General features: G+C 42.6%; 2 protein-coding genes and 3 non-coding genes across 5 annotated transcripts; 2 read left to right on the top strand and 3 right to left on the bottom strand.

Moving 5' to 3' along the window:
- The first annotated feature begins 1,093 nt into the window (after positions 1-1,093).
- Positions 1,094-14,392, top strand: prox3 (prospero homeobox 3). Its single transcript, XM_026161729.1, has 6 exons — positions 1,094-1,468; positions 5,140-7,016; positions 7,152-7,259; positions 9,611-9,723; positions 10,285-10,390; positions 11,947-14,392. Exons 1-6 carry the CDS (start codon positions 1,351-1,353, stop codon positions 12,118-12,120), a joined length of 2,496 nt encoding a protein of 831 aa, XP_026017514.1. The 5' UTR covers positions 1,094-1,350; the 3' UTR covers positions 12,121-14,392.
- On the bottom strand, positions 8,651-8,724 carry trnai-aau (transfer RNA isoleucine (anticodon AAU)). The gene has a single exon. It is a non-coding gene; the product is annotated as a tRNA-Ile (tRNA).
- Positions 8,940-9,013, bottom strand: trnai-aau (transfer RNA isoleucine (anticodon AAU)). The gene has a single exon. It is a non-coding gene; the product is annotated as a tRNA-Ile (tRNA).
- Positions 14,393-15,208: 816 nt separating the features above from the next.
- On the top strand, positions 15,209-19,939 carry tmem179ba (transmembrane protein 179Ba). The gene is made up of 6 exons (XM_026161728.1): positions 15,209-15,421; positions 15,789-15,924; positions 16,661-16,857; positions 17,460-17,597; positions 18,198-18,276; positions 18,506-19,939. The coding sequence occupies exons 2-6, from the start codon at positions 15,826-15,828 to the stop codon at positions 18,686-18,688; spliced, it is 696 nt and encodes a 231-aa protein (XP_026017513.1). The 5' UTR covers positions 15,209-15,421; positions 15,789-15,825; the 3' UTR covers positions 18,689-19,939.
- On the bottom strand, positions 18,881-18,962 carry trnas-gcu (transfer RNA serine (anticodon GCU)). Its single transcript has one exon. It is a non-coding gene; the product is annotated as a tRNA-Ser (tRNA).

Below are 19,939 nucleotides of genomic sequence, written 5' to 3'. Positions count from 1 at the left end.
TTATTCAGACCTCTCCCTACCTCTCTTTCCTGCCCTCTCCTCCTCTCCGTGCGTTTATGTTTATTCAGATATGTCTCCCTCTTTTTCTCTCCATCTTTCTCCCCTCTTTCTCTCCCTCTGCACCCATGTGTCCAGCTTTTGTTACAAGCCTTGTTTCCATAACAACTGCGACCTTTCACTCAGTGCATAACCAGTTTTAATCAGAAGTAGAGAAAGGAAGAGATGGGATGAGGCAGAGGTGTTGGGGTAAGGGGGGGGGGGGGGGGCGTGATTTAGGTGATCCGTGAAAAGAAAAAATACAAAATTAACACAAAAAAATTGCAGTTTGAAAGCGGACCCTGGTCTCATTGGGAGAGCCTGCGAACAGTTTAGTGGTGGGTTTGGGTGGGTGACATTCCCAGCAACAGGTTACTAAGTGCTGCTGAAGTTAAAGCAAAATGTTTCCCTGCTATCAGGGTGTCTGTGTAATTAAAGCAGGCAAGCTGAAGTAGAGCAAGGACATCTGTAAAAAAAACAGACCATTATGGTCCACTGAACATGGGTACCTTTGCACTGCTGCTTCCAAATATTATACCTATGCATTTTAAAGGCATCCTATAAATCCACATTTACACTGTTAAATTCACATAATTAGTGTAAAATCGGATTAAAGCTGCCACATGTTAAAAATGAATGCATTTAGACAGAGAGTCTTTAGATACTCTGCTGTGTTTGTCTTTATGCTCAGGGGTGCTGGATCTCACAGACAGATTCCTGTGGTCAGATAAAACTGTTAATGACTGACCGGGTGACAGTCGGCGGTAAATAAAACCTTCGCAGTGCAGAGAATGTGCTGCTGAAGGTCTGTGGCATCACTACTGTAACACAAACTGAAAAAATGCTTCTCGGTTTTTGGTCAGAGTAATTTCCCCTTAACATGTTTATGGGCTCGTCTGTGGATAAGTAGCCTTCTGTCACAAACTGCTACGTGAATTATATAAAAGCCAATTAATTTCAAATGAAGCGACGATTTAATACAGCACAGTGCGTGTATGTGTGTGTGTATGTGTGTGCATACTGGGGGTCTTGCCAACATGGGAGGGACCGGACTGTCAAGTGGACAGCTCTCGAGCCCGCTTGCCCGCCCACCGCGCGCCACTCCACACCGGGTGCAGCGCGTGAGGTTGATGCCAGCCAGAGATAGATGGATTGGCGAGGGAGGAAAAACCTGCACAGTGACACAACTAGAGTAAAGAGGAGGCGTTTGACGAGTGAGGGAAAACTGAGAGAGTTACGGAACAAATCCAGAGAAGAGGGAAGCGGGAAAAAGCAGGAATCCTCCTGCTGACTGGTTCCTGTCTGCCCGCACCGATGTCCAAGGCCCGTCCGGTGACAGCAGGAGACAACCAACCGAGACAGAGCGCACAGAAACGGCCGTTGGGGTTGGAAGGCTTCGGGGAACCGCTGGAGCTCTTCTCTGTGACTGAGAGTAAGTTCATTTTAAACTTCAAACCTCTGCCTTACATATTTGACATTTTACGGCGTTTAAAGAGCTACGAAGGTCAGCGTCTGCTCGAGCTGCTCGCCTCTATCTCGCTCTGTTTATATTTTCTTTCATACTGCGACATTAGTCCGCCGCTGCCAATTAGTCACAGGACGCACAACGCGCGCGCGCGCACCCGCACAAACTGACCGCTCGTGCGTCAGAATCGCCAAAGCAGATGTTGCCACGCGGAGGCTTTAAACACTCTATTAATTATTCAAAGTGATATAATTACGCCGCAAATAGATAGATAGAATATAACCTATGTGAACGGGGGAAAGAAATGGCCCCGAAAAATGACTGACCCAAATAATTTATAACATAAAAAAGTCCTTAGCTAATATTTTTGATTGTGTATGTTATAAATCCATAGTTATGAGTTACATTTATCCAGCTCTGCTTAAAAATACGCTAATTAAAAGAAATTTCATTCGACAAGTATGGTTGCAACCCAGTATTAGGAACATTTTAGTAACCAATATGTTATTATTTTCCAATGTTAGAAAATGAACTTTTTGAATGTAATTTTCCAATATAACATACTTAAATGGATCATATAATACCAGTGCGTTATCTGTGCTTTGTTTCATGTGTGTTTTCGCTCTTGTCAGTCTACCCAGTGACAGCTCCGGCAGTCCAAGAGCACCATTCTTAAGCCTAATCTAGTGGTTAATGGCTTTCATAGTCATTGCTCATATTTTGTGCAGCTTGCACTGGCTTTGAAAAGCTAATCTGTCCCTGTTATAAGCCCATTGGTTGGCTTGCCATCTGGGCTGTATTATAGTAGAGAGGAGAGGGCATTTGAATAATTGATATTTAGCTATTTATAGGAGGATTATTCTCTTCATGTTTCACCATCTATCTATCTATCTATCTATCTATCTATCTATCTATCTATCTATCTATCTATCTATCTATCTATCTATCTATCTATCTATCTATCTATCTATCTATCTATCTATCTATCTGTTTTGTCTAGCTATTGTTTTTTGTGATGTGTGTGTTTGTGCATCCTTGTGTGTGTGTTCATATTTTCTGTATTTTCCTGTACCTCTGTCAGTCCTTACATCTGTTCAGTGAGCTGTAGTGTATCCATCTGAAGTGGATTAGCGGTGTTATCAAAGCTAAGTAGGACTACTGCTCATGCACACGTAGGCACACAGACACACACATGCACACACACACACACACTTGCATATGCACACACACTACGTACATGCTGCTCTCACTCTATTTCACTCCACAAGGACCATTGACCATTGTTAGCCCTCTCTCAAGCCTCTTTTGCTTTTGTGCAAAAGTGTGTGTGTGTGTCTGTGTGTTCATGTGTGTGTTTGACGGTAAACACTCTGATCAAACAGTGCTTAACAAGCTGCCTGAACTGATAACAGAGAGAGGAGGAAGAGAGGATGAGAGAGGAATGGAGAGGAAGGAAAAGGGGTATCGGGGCAGAAATGAGGTTACACAGTGATATAAAATAGGAACTGGGATGTGTGTTTTTGATCTTGATTAAACAGTGAGATGTACTGTCGTTTATAAGCCTGGCATTCACTGGTCTCTGCTTTACAACCTTTTCCAGGAATTCTAGGCAAGCCATATAGCATTAGCCTGGGAGTGTAATAAGCACCTAAATTTTCCACCATACAGTGTTTTGTATTTTTTTTCCAAACTTCTGTTATTGTGCGTGATCCACATCTATGTGCATTTATCTTCCTCAGTTTTCTCACATATAGTCTTCTTTGATACTTGCACTGTCTAAGACAACACACGTTCAAGCACAACAGGAAGGACAGCCTGAAGAGAGGAGGGCGATATGTGACAAAGATCATGAGCCAGATGTTAACCCTTCCATTAGGTCTTAGTTGGTGCCACAGGATGTCGCTTCCCTCACTGATGAAACTGATCTTTTCTGTGCTTTCTAGCTAAATGTACTCTCTTTAACACTGCCACAATGAACGTTTAGCTCTATACAAATACATTGGAGTTGTTTCTTTTTGCTATTAAAGTGAAAGTGATTGTGTCCTGCAATAGACCAGTGACCTGTTTTGCTGTCCAGGTAACGTTCCAGCCATATTGTTGCGATGGGCACTCATTCACTGTCAACCAAGTGTAGTCACAGATAAACAGAAACATTTGCTATCTAGCAGATATTTATGCAACCAAAACAGCCTCTGAGATTTTTGCCCTTACTGCAGTGTGCTACAATTGAATGGAACTAAAAATGACATTGGAAAAAACATGAAAAGCAACCAGAGCAGATAATCCACATAAAAAAGCCCTACAAACCTTTTTAGTAAGACCTGTTTCGTCTTTATACAGTAAAAATTTTGGTGACAGGGTCCCCAGTAAGGACGGGCGAGAAAGGTGTGTTTTATACACGGTTTTATTCACACACTTTTTATACTCGATCTTTGGCTCTCTGTGTGCCTCTCGGGTTCACTGCTAACAGTTTTGTGTTTTCTCGTCTCCGGCCCCACAATTACTGTCAGAGGAGAGGTTAATTAGACATGCCCAACAGGTTTGCTGCTCTCTTCATCAGACACTACTCCCCCAAACACACTGCTTCAACTCTCCCTCTTGTGACTGAGCCCAGAAACCACACCCCGCCAGCACAATTGTACACTGCTCAAAAACAATCGTGCTGTATACCTATACTGTTATCGACTGGGTAATGTGTTAGAAATGAATGATGCCATGTTTGACGTAAGTGAAAATGATCAACCTACGGAGTACTGAATTCATTTGTATGGCCCCCATGTGCTTGTGGGATTTATCCCCATGCCCAATGGCAGTCAGGGTGCTGTTGCCTAGCCTGCAGAGGTCTTTGCATCCCTCCATTGATATGCCTCCCCAGATCATCACTGACCCACCACCAAACTCGTCATGCTGAATGATGTTACAGGCAGCATAATGTTCCCCACGGCTTTTCAGACCCTTTCACATCTATCACCTACACTCAGGGTGAATCTGCTCTCATCTGTGAAAACCACAGGGCGCCCTGCTAATTCTGGTATTCTATTGGAAATGACGATTGAGCTCCAAGCTGCCAGGCAGCGAGCACAGGGCCCACTACAGGATGTCAGGCCCTCAGGTCACCCTCGTGATGTCTGTTTCTGATTGTGTGGTCAGAGAGATTCACACCAGTGGCCTGCTGGAGGTCATTTTGTAGTTCTTGCAGTACTCATAGTCCTCATCTTTTTCCTCCTTGCACAAAGGAGCAGATACCGGTCCTGCAGATGGGTTAAAGACCTTCTAGGGCACTGTCCAGCTCTTCTAGAGTAACTACCTGTCTCCTGGATTTGGTTTTGCTGGTTATCTTATTATTTCCACTATAATCAATATCATTATCCAATAAGGTTGACTGATTTAATGCTGTACTCTGATTAAAAACTGTTTCTTTTCTGTTTTGAGCTTTAAATATTAAATTAAATACTAAAGCATGTAGCACTTTGAGCACTACACACAAACCTATGGTCATCTTAATTATTGGTATGAAATTTAACCTCATGTATGTAACTTCATTTGGCTGCAAAACACTTGCTACTACTCAAAATATCACAAATGCAGCAATTATAATCCTTATTGTGTCTCTTTGTGTCCCTTCTGCCTCTCTACAGCCATGGATTCACCCACAGATCTTTTTGATGATTCTGCTCCCCAGATACATACATTTGCTCCAACTCTCAACTCCACAGATCTTGCTGGAATCCATCCTCAGCCTAATGCTGGCCGCCTTACTCCTGCCTTTAGACCCCCCGGCTTTCCACTGATCCACCATCTCCTCCAGCCGGGTGGAGGCCCCAGGAGGATCGGAGGGCTGCTGAACACAAGCCTGAGCACACACAGACACCTGGAGGACAGAAATGTGGAGGAAGATGAAGGAGAGAGGGATGGACACGTGGAGCAAAGAATGGAAGGGGGAGATGAGGGGGCGATAGAGGGAAAGGACGACTTGCTCGGGGTTAAGAAGAGGCACAATGACGCGGCTCTCGCAGTCGAATGGAATCAAGACATCCTGAAAGTGAAGAGGATGAAGCTGGAGAACCGACAGAGGGATGGAGAGGCCGATGAGGGAGGCAAACAAGGAGGGAGGGAAGAGAGGAGAAGGGAAAGGGAAGAGCTGAAAGAACAGCTGGAGGAGGCAAGGGAGAGACTGCAGGCTTTGCAGGAGAAAGTGTGGAGAGCTTTTGGGGAAAAGCACATGGCCGAGGATGAGAAGAAAAGGAAGCGCAGAAACGGAAGCAGCGGTGGAGTTGATGGGAGAGAAGAGGATGTAGGGCTAATAGAGGAGGAGGACATGACAGAAGGGATGTACGATGAGGAAGACACTGATGGCGGAGAGATGGAAAAGGAATCATTTTCCCTGCTTTCCGAGTCCCCTTTCGACAGCTTCCACAAACGGAAAGAGGAGCTGCAAAAAGACCGAGAAAGAAGGATGGAGAGAGGAAGAGGAGGAGGAGGGTTGCACTTGGAGGGTGTGATGGAGGGATCGGGGTTGTGGCTGGACTGCGGAGGTTTGGTCAGAGGAGACTGGGATGGCGGGATAGATGACGAGAGTGAGGAGGGAGGGCAGAAGTTTGCCGCGGCGCTGAAGCTGGAGTTGGGCAGCGCTGTGGCCCGGGTCATCGACCGAGTTCTCCGCCTTTACACCGAGATGACCGATTTCGCTCCTTCCTCTCCTCCCGCTGCCATCTCTTTTCTCCCATCTGATCCGGGAAGCGACGGAGGGAAGGAGAAGGCAGTGTGGATGGGGCTGTTAACGAGAGGAAGAAGAGAAGAAACAATGAGCGATAAGGAGGACAAAACAAGAGGGCAGGACGGAGAAAGAGAGAAGCAGCTCCACAAGATGAGCAACGGGAGCGCCCTGCCCCCCCGACCACCCCGTCGGACTGAACCGTCCGATTTAGCGATGCCACTGACTCTTCAAAGGTCACCTGACACGCGAAAGGCCTACCCACTCCTTGGCCCACCTCTCCCCACTCACCTCAATCCCTCTCACCCAAACCTCTCCCTGCACCACCCTTCTTTGCCTCGTCCTCCTCCCCTTTCTCACCCTCCCCTCTTGCCTCCAGCCTCTCAGCCCAAGGATCCCTCCTCCTCCTCCTCTTTCCACCCGTCTTCAACCTCCTCCTCTTCTTCCTCATCTTCTTTCCCTGCGCCTCCCCCTCCTCCCCCGCCTCCGCCCCCTCCTCTCCCTCTCCCCTTGCTCCACTATTCAATGCAGCAGCTTTTCTCCCGCTCACTCCACCACCCTCAGCTCCCCCACCTCCCGTCATCCCGCAAAGACTACCTGAACTCTGACCCTTTCTTGGAGTTCTCTTCCCACCCATCGTCTCACCCCTCCTTCCCCCCGCTCCCCTTGCTCGGCCACCTGGACCCGTCGCTTGCACGCCACACGCACGGGGGGAGAGAGAGGGAGCGAGTGATGAGGGGAGATGGGGGCATGCGAGGAGGAGGGATGGATGGAGGAGAGCTCTACCTGACTGCTGGGGGGATATCCTTTTGTCAGTGTGCTTGAAAGAATGAGGATGAGAGCTGTGTTGGTTTGTGTGTGTGTGTGTGTGTGTGTGTGTGTGTGTGTGTGTGTGTGTGTGTGTGCATGTATCTCCTTAACTCACCTCATATGTACACCCAGGAGGGCTTGTCACCCTGCCATCTGAAGAAAGCCAAGCTCATGTTCTTCTACACTCGCTATCCCAGCTCCAACACGCTCAAGACATATTTCCCTGATGTCAAGGTGTGTGTACACCAGCTCAGTGCTGGAACGACAATTTCACTTCAAAGTGATTATTTTTTAACACACCTCAAAGTCACACGGCAGTATATCAGCCACTGCGTTTTACACGCCTGCTCACTGAAGGTTTTTCTACATTGTTAAAACAATACGGACGACGTCACAGCTATGAAATGCCAATTAGGCCAGTTTGGCTGCTGTAGTATTGGATATTATGACTAAGGAAGGAGAATTGACTGTCCAGCATTTCTTTAAGACATGAATGTGAGTCCATATATTACAAAGACTTTAAAGGTTTCTTCGAACAGGCGTGGTGTTTACAACTGAGGGAAGAAGGACCAGAAGTTATTACTGCTGCAGAGACTTAAAAGCTTCTGAAATCTCCAGTTAACAGCCCTAAAATTAGTGCCCACCACACTGCTTCCTAGAATCTTAAGATTAGCTGTTTTGAGGAAATTATCAGGCGTTTGGGTCAAATTGCTGAAAGAATTTTGTACTTCTTAATTTTTTTTTTACAATTTAGTATTAAGTAAGCATAACAAAGGATGAGCATTAGACTAGTGGATATCTGGGCTGTGGTCTGGTGAGTCCAAATTTGATAGTGGTGGGTTCCAACCTCAATTCCTTTGTCTAAGATGAATAGATGATGTGTGCGTGCGGTTGCTACCACGTGGGGTTTTCAGATTACGCTGTTAGCAATTCATTTATAATTGAAGACAGCACTTAACGAGTGTTTGTTTTGCACTTCGTAGCTACATTGTTTTCTTTTAACAAGACAATGAGGCACATCTTTAAGGTCTTGATTTGAAATGATGCAGCGCTGCTTCAGATAACACGAATCCCCCAAAAGTATTCAAATGCTGCTGCTTCGAAGAATCTTGAATTTATTCAAATCTTTCATTACTACATAAGTTCAGTTGTGTTATAGTTGTGAGGTCTTTTAGGAGTTTCAAGGAAATGAGTAGTCCTTGAATGACTTTTGAGACATACTGTAGCCTAAACAAATACAGTTTGAACAATCTTCTAAAAAAATTTAAATTGACTGTAAGACTGCAATTATTGTAAGGCCATCACCTAAATCACCTAATAACCAGTGATATACTGGGGGAAACCAGGACATTTGTGCACTCCAAGTATTCAGATATAATAAAATCTTCAGTGATAATACAGAGACACAAAGTAAAAAAAAACCTGCTCACTACTGATGGTGTAACATGTATATAAAAGTGCTTGAATCTTGTAGCCAATGTACCCATATTGCTGTGGTTTGATTTGATGTATTATATCAGTATAGATGCAGTAGAGTCCATATAATATTTACTCTGAAAAAATGTCCAAGCGCTAACATGTGTATTATACGTATGTAGTGGTTGGTGCTTCATCAAATCCGGAACTGGCCCGTACGGGGATCGAACCCGCGACCTTGGCGTTATTAGCACCACGCTCTAACCAACTGAGCTAACCGGCCATGTCGCAGTGTATGTTAGTGGAGCACGGCCAGAGCTGCACAGCTCACGAGTTATTTTTGGAAATTTTGTGGATAAGTTAAAAAGCTGATGTCACTGTTGGACATGTCGGGTCTCAAAGCTCAAGGTGTTTTTCATTTCATTTTAATGAGATTTTCTTCTGCAAATAAAGCGAAAATCAGTTGTTTAAAGGTGCTCAACTGCTTGAAAACGTACATGGCCCGTACGGGGATCGAACCCGCGACCTTGGCGTTATTAGCACCACGCTCTAACCAACTGAGCTAACCGGCCATGCGCAAACGCCAAAACTGTCACATATTGCCGACAGCATCCCAGACGTTTTTGTTTCCATATTTCAATCAAGTTCCAAAAGACTGGAAGTTAGATTGCAGATACCCCATTTACTGACGTAATGATAATATTAACTAACCTACTGGTTACAACTACTTCTCCATATGAGTAAAATGTTTCAATGAATAAAACAAATGCTATTTTAATTCACATCCATGCTGCACTTAAAAATGCATATGCTGCGATAAATTATTATTACAGGGTATCTCTTAATAAGGTGGTATTATCTGATACAATCTGCAAGTTTACAGTGATTTAGAAGCATAAACAGTGTGGAGTTGCAGAGATTATTTCTCCTCTTGGAGTCTGTGTCAACAGAAAACCTTAGATTAGGTCATTTACTTTAATGACCACTAAGGGGTGGGGAAAGGGGGGGGGCATACAATGTCTTTTGAATGTAATTTGACATAACAAACAAAGTGCAATTAAGTTAGCTCAAGTCAGGTTAATTTAGCATATCATTGTAAGTGTTTAAAAAAGCACTGTTCTCTTGCTGTCCTCACCTGCTCACTTCCTCTCCTGTCATCCATGGTCTAGTTTAATCGCTGTGTGACCTCCCAGATGATTAAATGGTTCAGTAACTTCAGAGAGTTCTTCTACATCCAGATGGAGCGCTTTGCACGCCAGGCTGTCCGCGAGGCTCTCACCCGGTCGGTTTGGGTTGGCACTGGTTCATGTTAAACTCATTTTATTTGCAGTACTTTCATTGTTTCAGTGAGCCTTATGAGTGTGAACATGTTGCTCCTGTTAGACGAGCTGAAGTAAAGTCTGATTTATACATCAGACATCATATATAACTTTTTTAGAAATAGAGAATCACACATCGCATGATTGACTTTGGAACCGCATGAAGCATCATGGTTTCCTCCATGACAGATATTCAGTTCTGCTATAATCAAACGAACCATTGCAGCTGAGAAATAGATGTCTGCATTTTTTATATCGCTTGATTTAAGAGGTCGGAAAGGCTTATTGATAAAAATATAGATTTTTTTTTTCTGCGAGTGCTCAGGTGTTTAGACACTGTGGCCATGTTGATGTGAACTCATGATGGTAGCGAGTAAAACAAATAGCAATGGGCATAAAACATGACTGCAAAAAGTCAGAAACAAACTGAAGCTGAATATCATTTATGTAAATTATACATGGTTCTCTTATCTGTTTTTTATTGTGAGTGTATTTAAATGAGTTTGTTTGTCTCTGTAACACAGGGATGGTGCGCCTCGTATTAGCCGAGAGAGTCAGCTGCGAGTGGGACGTGATACGGAGCTTTACCGCATACTGAACATGCACTACAATAAAAGCAACATCTACCAGGTGAGGAGACGCTCTAGTTGCAGCTTTCAGCCTACCCGTTGTACGACTGGACTCAGTCCTTGGGTGGGGATGTGAATACTCCTCAGCCCTAAGTACATCGCTAATGGATTATGGATCTTTATGCAGTGCCCCTGTGTTTAAAAGTAAATACCAATCAAGTTAAAGTGCTGTCTACAGTGTCACGGTCTTGGGTCATGTATTGAAGGATAACTTGCACTCTGTTTTTGATGTCTTTTATAGATTGTCATCTGGAATGCTTTTCAAGGTTCACATACATGCCTAACGCAAGCCGTTGCTGATTTTCTTGAGCAAACAGTTCTTAAAAACATTTAATGCGTGTACTGAGCCATTCTTATTGAAAATCAAATAAAAGTCCCACTTTGTGCAAACCAGGTGAGGATGGCAAGACTCAAGCTGTTTTGTCCTTCAGAGGTCAATAAAGTGCCAGATATGGCTGCTGCTTGGACTCTGAATGAGGTCCTGATCTGATATTAATTGGTAAGCTCAGAGCAGACGATAAGTCTAAAGAGGAAATAAACCTCAATAAATCATGTATAGCATAAAGATGAAGATATACAATAAAAAGATACTACACCGCTGAAATGAAAAGCACTGGAGCTTGGGGTTATTATTTCGTGTAATGTGCTATTACCTTTAGTGAGCAGAGAAATTATTTTACTTGTATGAGTTTGTGCATGAAAAGGAAACAGAAAATGAAGCACTGTTATATCTCACTGACCTGCTGAAGGACACACACTATCATAAAACAATCATCGCACATTAGTTTCCAATTCTACAGATGATGATTAATTTTATCACCCAAGGTGATCTGTTATTTGTCAGACGTCATTGGATTTAAAAAGGTATTGAGAACGCGAAAACTACTATGGCTACAATGTATCCCGGGAAACGTTCAGGCAGCGCTGAAAAACCGAATCACCTCTGTGATCGTAAAAACAAAGTCACAAGGTTGCTCGAGTCTGAAAAGTCACTCTCGCATACACAAATTTTTGTGAGTTTATTATTTGATTGAGCCTCAGCTCGGCTTAAAGCTATGTGCGGTTCAGCTGTGAATAGATCGTGTTCGCTTCTAACGTGTTTTCCGTCATAGCGGCGAAAGAATAGGTCCACTTATTAACAATAATCAATGAGAAGTCTCTACGTGCTGTGATAAAGCTGTCTGCTTTGACAGACGCGTTCAGACAAACAGTGGAATCAGAGACAATCAAAGTCACAGTCTGTATTTTACCAAAGTGGGTGAAAACACCTGTGAGGGTGCACTGAATGCACATTATAATAACAGGTATTCTAATGTTCTTCCTGTGAAACTATTCACTGCTCAACAACGCTTATGAGATTTTTAGAAAGTACAGAGACAATCAAAACCTCACATTCTCTGAAAAACACAAGTTTCTCAGTTTTAAATCCCTTTAGATAAGGTAGATAGATATGTGACTGACAGATTCAGATACTAAACTAAAGCGAAAATGGATTTTTCTCTTCCAGAAGACTTCCTAATAAACATTTCCTCCTTGACATCATATTTTTGTATGCAGGTTCCAGAGAGGTTCATCGAGGTGTCTGAAGTGGCTCTGAGAGAGTTTTACTCAGCCATTTGGACGGGGAGAGACAGCGACCCCTGCTGGAAGAAAGGAATATACAAAATTATCTGTAAACTTGACAGTCCTCTACCAGATGCATTCAGGCTGCCAGGTTGTCCAGTTGGCTAATGATTGCACAGCTTTTATCTGGTCCGTGTGCACAAATGCATGCTCAGACATAATTTGACTAAAACAAGGCATAAATCATTCAGAAACTGGTACATTTCAGACATCGCAAACTGATATGTAACCATCCAAAAGATCATTTAGAACTATTACAGAATTTCGACTGACTTGCAGAGGAATACATACACTTTCTCATACTGACAGGCAGGTTTTGTATACAGGCTCAACAGCAATCCCCCAGTGCTGCAGTCTTGTGACCGCACTTATCAAGGAACGTGACCATACCATTGAATTAAAATGGACAGAGCAGGAATTCCTTCTCCAAACATTCTTCAGCAGCCAGCTGCTTGCATGAAATCTAAAGCTATTATTAAAAGCACACTCTCACAGTAGTTTTGTGAAATAGACACAAAATACAATTTTTGAACTTCACGTTCATGGGAACAAATTGACTCTTTTCTTTTTTTAGTGTGGACATTGACGCAAAAGTCAGTCACATAGCAAAGCTTCCAGTTTCCAAGAGCACCAACGTACATGATAAGACGCTTCAGGTCTGTTGTTGGCGTAAGCTTCAGTTTCACTGAAGAGGGTTAGGGTTCAAATTCAGCACTGCTTTCCCCGCTGATTTTTCAGTTGCTGTTTCATTAGCTGGGACCACATCCTCATTTTAGGTTTGACACCATTTCTGGTAGATAATGGAACATGGCTTGAGGATGAATTGAGGCTGTGGTTTGGAGAAGGCCTCAGAGGGGACTGACAGTGACCCGTGGGCCGGGCAAATCCCGCTGTACTAATGAGAAGTGAAGAAAACAAGAACAAACAGCTTGTAGTTGCAATGGGGGGGTCACATATAGACAGAGAACTGGAGGTGCGGTTACGCTCAGATAAATTATCTCCGGTTGGTTTGGTTTAAGGGCCAGAACCACTTTCTAGGATGCTGCCATAAATAATATTTACGTTTAAAACAACGTTTTAAAGTCTCATTAAAAAAAATGACAACCTTTACATCCAAATTTGAGCAAGAATGCTGTTCTTACTGCTGGAAACCAGAAAAGTCAAAGCTTCAGATTCGCTCTGACACACAGTCCGAACGCGCATCACCTTTTACGATTAGGTAACCGGCTCCTCTGGCTTCATCACTAATGAGCAGTGTTCCTACTCGGAAAATCGCTGCTAAACATTTTAAATATAAAGCAGCGATGTTGCTGTGCGATGATTAACAATCTCGCACAAACAGTACTTAACAATCACACTCAAACATTTCAGGGCTGCCCTCCCTCAGGGGGCGTTCATCATGAAATGACCTTTTAACGCTGCCTTGTGTGTGGGCTTCTCCATCAGGATTTTATCTTTCATTTTTATTTTCTCTCCAACAACATCGTACCGTCACGTTTCATCCGAAGTTCAAAAGATTAAGATTTTCAAAATGAAGTTGATCTTGTTTCACAGCACGATCTGGTCGGTGGGTTTTGGGGTTTTTTTTGTTTCTGCTGCTTGTGTATGCCTCTCATCTCTCTGTTCAGTATTAAATTATTATCAAGCTTTTGTACATGCAGTCAAATCAAAACAGCTGTTCTTTCAAGAGGGACATTATATTGAATTTAAAACAGTATAATTAATGTTTTGTTCTTTCCTTGATGTGCTCTTATTGCTGATATATTTACGTATGTTTTTGAATTCTTTTTAAAGTGTTGCTAATCTAAATAGTTCACTTGCACAATAAGTATATATAATTATATACAGTATATATCAACATTTGTTTTCCAAAAGGGGGAAACTTTCACTCTCTCCGCTCTATATCATGACTTTTATCTCGAGGAAAGATGGGTTTCTCTTCAAGAAAATGTCGACCGACAGCCTCGACCTATCCGTGACGTGTTATCAAGTGCATGTTTCCTACATTTCCGTTTTGCGTTGTAATCTTTTATGTCCCTCTATTTTATATTGTACATAGTGTATTCTTTACTGTAGATCTGTGCCTCGTTCAGACTTTGGTGAATTTTGATGTTTAAACTTATCATGAATTAAAGAGATACAAGGCTTGTGTGATGATTTGTGGATACACACATAGACAAACGGAAGCTTTCTAGTGTTTGGGTCTTGGGGTCCAACATTTGTGCCAGCATGCATTAAGGCTTCAATCTAAAAACACCTTCACATGCTCACTGACACTAATACTTTGTGATGGCTCTGCCCACCACTTAGTCTCGCCTCCTGAGACAGCAGCACACACACACAAACTCACACTGGCATGTCTACTTTTTTTTTTTCCCCAACAATGAGTCCAGTCACCTAGTTAAGTGAAGTTACATTCTCAACATAGTAGTATTATTTTGGTATTTTTGCAAGACTTTCTTTGTCCACATTTAAGAATTATTTGTGAAAAATCCTCACTTCTTTCTATTTATCAATCCATTCATCAGTTTATTACCTTCTGTCTTGTATTACCTTCTGCAACATACCATTTGTTTTTCTACTTACTTTTGTAACCCAGTGGTGTAAATCACATAAACAATTCCTATGAAAGCTAACAGCGCTGATTCATAATTTTGAAGCTCCTTTCTAATGACATATCATTAGAAATTGTGTGGCGTGTTATTACAGAAAACAGTTATTTCTAGTCAGCCTTGAATGATGTAACACTGGCTATGTGTCAGGAATTAGTAAGCTTATTATTAGTGCAGAGGTGAATCTGACAGGCTTAAAATGTTTGACATATACCCTATAAAAATGACATGGTCACAGGACACAAAGTCACAAGGTTTCATTAAGCATTCTGGGAAGGAAGCAACACACACACACACAAACACACACCGTGTCTAACTCTAGCATTTCATACCTCATAACCCTCGAGAAGCTCAGACTTTGACTAACTTGAACCATCTACATATTTGAGACAATGCAAACATGCAGTATTTGCTTCCGTATAATAAAAATAATTATTGCATAAATATAGGCGTTAACATGAGTGAATTAACACATATATCTAGCTGTAGACTTTCAGTTTATCTTTCTGGGTCATCAGATGAAACCAACTGATTGAGCGAAGAGAAACGATCTAGGGCCTGTATGACAAGCAGTGTCCACGTGTGACAAGTAAGCTGTTTTTTACGCATTCACGCGCTGCGGTGAAACTCCGAGGAAGCTTCTATTGCTGCTCGAACTAATATCGAGAAGAGAGTTTGGACGTACGATTTTCACTTTGGACTGTTTGACTGCGGGTGAAGGTAATAAAAAACATACAATATCACCGGAAATCAAACTGTTTGACCTCCAGAATATAACCCAGCTGAAGAACACACGGGTAAGTTAAGTCAGGCTTAAAACATTTTAAATCATGTTTTTGAGACGTGTGGCAAGGTCGTGACAAATATATGAGACATTTCTTTATTTCTTGATTCATTTTTTCCACAATGTTCTAGGAGTCTGCGGTTAAATACGAGTACAGTCTATTTAAACAAACAACTGACACGTGTTAATCTTAATGGAAAACATTTTCATGTATTTTTTATTGATTAACCCGGACACGTTTACTACTTAGCCTTGCCATGTTTTTAATCAACTCACTGTCTTCTTAATATTTGCGAATCGTGGTTGCTGGAGGCTTGGTATTTTATTGTGAAGGAACTAACCGGAAGTTGTTTGCCTTTTTATTGCTACCTTCACGGCAGCTCTTTTCTCTGCAGACGCGGACTAAGCTGCTGCTGGATGATGGCGTTAGCGGGGCTACTGTTGCTGGAGTGGGGTCTCTACATCAGCTGTTTTGTCTGCGGGATTGTTACCGCAGCGTCTGTCACCATCGTCCAGGTGACTTTTCTAAGTTTTACTAACCTGCTCCATATATTACATGTTGTACGCGTCCTCTTCCGGGTGGACTTACTTTGTAGTGCGTTTGTCTATCCCAGAAAGTTTAGCAAAAAAGAAACAAACTTCTTATTTTATTTTTTGAAGAAAAATCCTTTAAACATAATTCATCATACAGTGTTACAGATTTATATTTTCAAGCTACTATAATTGTTTTCGTACAGCTGCGCAGTTACACGGTAATTAAAAGCAGCGCGAGGGATTAAAAAACTGACACGCGCTTCCACTTTCAGTCCAGTTCTGCCCACTCTGTCATTGCCTTCGGCATTTCAACTCTAATTTCTCCATATTTTTAATGTTTTTGGACTCTAGACATCGGAGAAGTTACTTCTCGAAAAATGTACCACAAACTTTTAGCGAAGTGTCACACGAGCATTGTTGTGTGTCAACAACTGTTCGTTGTGTTAGCTTAACAGACGCTCGGAAATGCGTGATATGCACGTGAAATTGTGAACGTGCGTGTGCGCGCGCAGGTTTTTAACTGTACCTCGATGCTTTGCTCATCATGTGACCCAGACGCCTATCGTGCCCAATTTGGCTCCCTGCTGCTCATTTATAGACGTCAGATGCAACCGTTGATGCGCTTATTGTAGCATCCTGCAAAGCGCTTGAAACGGTGAAGCGGAACTCAAGCTTTTTAGTGACCCCCTCCCAACCTCTGTCTCTCTTTTTTACTCAGGGTAATTTCGGAGGTCACTGTATGCTGTACGGAGCGGTCAGCTATAACGCCACGTCCAAGCTCATCGGAGTCCAGTCGTCCACATCCTCCTCTTTGTGTTACTTTGTGTCGGCCATATCAATCATGGTGGCAGTGGTGTGTTTCTCTCTGTCTGTGTACTGGGTGTACACTTTCTGCAGCGAAGGGGAACTCAAAAGGTGACCACATGCTGTGTGTGTGTTTTTCACGACAAAGTACAGAGTTGCAGTGTTTGTGTGGGTTTAAAAACAATTTTAATCGTCAGTGTTTTCCTTCAAATATTGCATAAATGCTGGCCTGCTCTGTCATTGTGTCGTTCTTTTGAGCTTGATTTGCCAGCTGCAAGAAAGGATATTTTAAGCATCTCGTAGACAGAATTTAACAGATGTCTGCGTGCACTTTTAGGCTGATTTCTTTAGTTTAAACTGATTGATTACCCAGGAAAATAAGTGTGCATGTAAACATTGTTCTCTGTAGCCAACATAAGCAAAAGAAGCTACAAATACACTTAGAAAAAGTTGAATTTTTGTCAGAGGTTTAAACTGGCATCATTTAAGTAGCTCCTGAAGCTGAACTTAAAGTTGTAGCGATGTAGCACAGAATAAGCTGCAGAGCTGATACAGAGAAGCAGAAATGCATGTGCCATACCACGGCATGGCGACACAATCACACATTAGCTTGCATTTTGTAGTTTGACATCCTTCTTCTGTTTTGCCTCACTTTAAAGAGCACAGTGCTGTTCTCCCGCTCTTATCTGCTTGTTTTTTCTCCTCCTTCACAGGGAGAATGTGTGGATGAACGTGATTATTGCCGTCTCCGGCGTTTTCCTGTTCTTCCTGCTCGTCACGGGCTGCATGTTGAAGATCGGGCGCGACACGCTCTGCTCGTCTGTCACGAAAAACGTCCCCAACACTACCAGGTGACACCTGCACTCATCCACACCTGGCACAGGACCAAACGCTTTCGTCAACACTCGCATATGAAAATGAAAATAACATTTGAAAGCTAGGGAGCGTCACTTTGTGTGTTTTCTGTTTTTTCCCCCTTTTTCTCCTTTCCAAAGCTTCACTTTACCCACCCGCCCACGTTCTCTTAGAGCTCTATATGAAGCCATATGAAGGTAGATTTAGTTATAACCATCTAGTTATTTTACTCTTGGCCTTTGTCTGTCTTTCAGGATGCCCTTTTTCCTTTTAAAAATGTCATCAGCACACAGTTTTTCATCCTTGGCTACACTGTAATCCTCTGAAAGGGCGAGCACTTAAAAGAGAAGCAAAGACGTGCATGGTGTTGTTAGTTTTTAATTGCTTGTTTTGAGCTCCACTTACTTTGATGTTATGTAACTGCAGCTTTCCACTGCTTCCTCTGACAAAACTGCCTGCAGTTTTTCTATTTGTTCATAGAATCAGTGACCAATAATCAAGACTAAATTCATATAAGACAAATCCAAAATGAATTAAATCATAACCCCGGATTTCTTTTAAACTGTCTAATGCTCAATGTTTTTCTGTGTGCAAAGTTGTGAAAAAGCCCAGTCTGAAAAATGGGCCAGCCCACTTGATGGAGAGAGGTTCTACAGCAGTCTACATAAAGCCGAGGTCGGTACTTCATTCACTTATTTTATGCTTTTGGCTGGAGTCACATGGTCCACACATACTAGCTCCTGTAATGCTTAACATAAAGAAGCATTATTATGAACTGGAGTCCTGCAACACTACAAAAACCCACGAATAAAGAGATGTAGTCAAAGTTAGCATAGCATATGTGTTCAGATTTAGGTAAAAGAGCCTCCAGTACATCTTGCGTGTCATGTTGTTTCCTTCTCAGACGGCAGTGTGGATCAACTTCTTCTTCTGGCTCATCATCGGGGTTTTGGTGATCATCCAGAGGCGTCGGGGCTCAGCGTCCAAGCTGATTGGAGCCGCACCAACTGGAAGCCTTTTCGGGGAGACGGGTGTGACGCCCGAAGAGACTGAGCCGTTTTTCAACCGTCCTGGAAGGCCCCAGTGAGAACGGGTGTGAGCGAGGGGGTTATAAAAGCACATAAGACCAAATAGTGGGAGCGGGTGTGGAAAAAGGTTAAATGAAGTGTTTTAAGGATTTCAGTGAACAACATTTTGAGAATGCACGTGGAAGGTTTTGCAGATATTAGATTTTGGGTTTAACAGTATGTATAAAGCACCACAAAACCAAAACTCCGCTCGACGAGGATGGGATTTGAACCCATGCGTGCAGAGCACAATGGATTAGCAGTCCATCGCCTTAACCACTCGGCCACCTCGTCACCTGAATGCACAAGCATGCAGAGCCTGTCTGTCTGTGTCAGGACACACTGGAAACACTGAAGCGCTGTCAGGCGCTGGTACTGAATTTACCCATTTCCCACATCTCACCCGCCGCGTCACATCTACGTCTGTGGACTCCACAGAAACTTATCTGTTTTTTATTCAGAGCGAGCTTGTGTTGGGTTTGTTTACACAGCCAACGAACGGGAGGGTGTTTATCACAAGGTTTGATTTTATAATTTAACTGTGCTCAGATGTACTTTTGACGAGTAAGACTAAGAATTTTCTACATAAAACACTTTTTTCTTTTTACTGATTTCACAAAACCGGAATCTGCCATAGACTTTTTTTTAACACATTTTATTTTTGTTGACTGTAAAATCCTAAAACACTGCATTGTCTTCAAGTTTAAGGTGTCAACACGTGGCTTTAAAGATCGCTTAGTATTGATCTGTGTGGTGATTATGTCATTAGAAACTAAAAAGAAATAAAAAGAAAAACAGGAAGACGTTTCACTGTTTGTTTGTTTTTTGATTGTTGATTGTTGTGTGACACTGACTTTTACAACCTTTAACCAAAGAAGCGTCTGAGGCTGTTCTGCTGAAATCTGCTGCTGGGTTCATCCACACTGATTCAGTATGCTTCTTTTTGATGAATTATTTTGATTTGACTTGAAACATTTGTTGGTGACCACAGGTAGTTAGCTTACAGTGCCACCGTCTGATGAAACACGCTGCAGCTGAACACTGGAAATAACGTTTAGACGTTAAAAAATTGAAATTCTAACCTTTTCTAAGCTCGGGCCTGACGTTCAGTGAGGTGTGCTTCTTACATCTGACTGTGTGTTTGCAATGCTGCGCTTTATTTGTGACATTTCTGGACATGCTCATGTTTGTCGTGGGGAACAGGCATATGGAAACGTTGAATAATGTCTCCCTCTAGTGGCTAATAATAAATAAAGATTCACTTGCACCAA

This window comes from Astatotilapia calliptera, chromosome 3, assembly GCF_900246225.1.
Source record: "Astatotilapia calliptera chromosome 3, fAstCal1.2, whole genome shotgun sequence".
NCBI classification, from domain to species: domain Eukaryota; kingdom Metazoa; phylum Chordata; class Actinopteri; order Cichliformes; family Cichlidae; genus Astatotilapia; species Astatotilapia calliptera.
The sequence above is the reverse complement of the archived record's forward strand: the minus strand, read 5'-3'. Positions and strand labels throughout refer to the sequence as shown.

Excerpts from the sequence above, each read along its gene's own strand:
- tmem179ba (XM_026161728.1), top strand. The coding sequence starts at position 15,826 with ATGATGGCGTTAGCGGGGCTACTGTTGCTGGAGTGGGGTCTCTACATC. Across the intron at positions 15,925-16,660 it reads CGTCTGTCACCATCGTCCAG|GGTAATTTCGGAGGTCACTG; the intron begins GTGACTTTTCTA and ends TTTTTTACTCAG. Across the intron at positions 18,277-18,505 it reads GCAGTCTACATAAAGCCGAG|ACGGCAGTGTGGATCAACTT; the intron begins GTCGGTACTTCA and ends TTTCCTTCTCAG.
- prox3 (XM_026161729.1), top strand. The coding sequence starts at position 1,351 with ATGTCCAAGGCCCGTCCGGTGACAGCAGGAGACAACCAACCGAGACAG. Across the intron at positions 1,469-5,139 it reads GCTCTTCTCTGTGACTGAGA|CCATGGATTCACCCACAGAT; the intron begins GTAAGTTCATTT and ends GCCTCTCTACAG. Across the intron at positions 7,260-9,610 it reads CATATTTCCCTGATGTCAAG|TTTAATCGCTGTGTGACCTC; the intron begins GTGTGTGTACAC and ends TCCATGGTCTAG.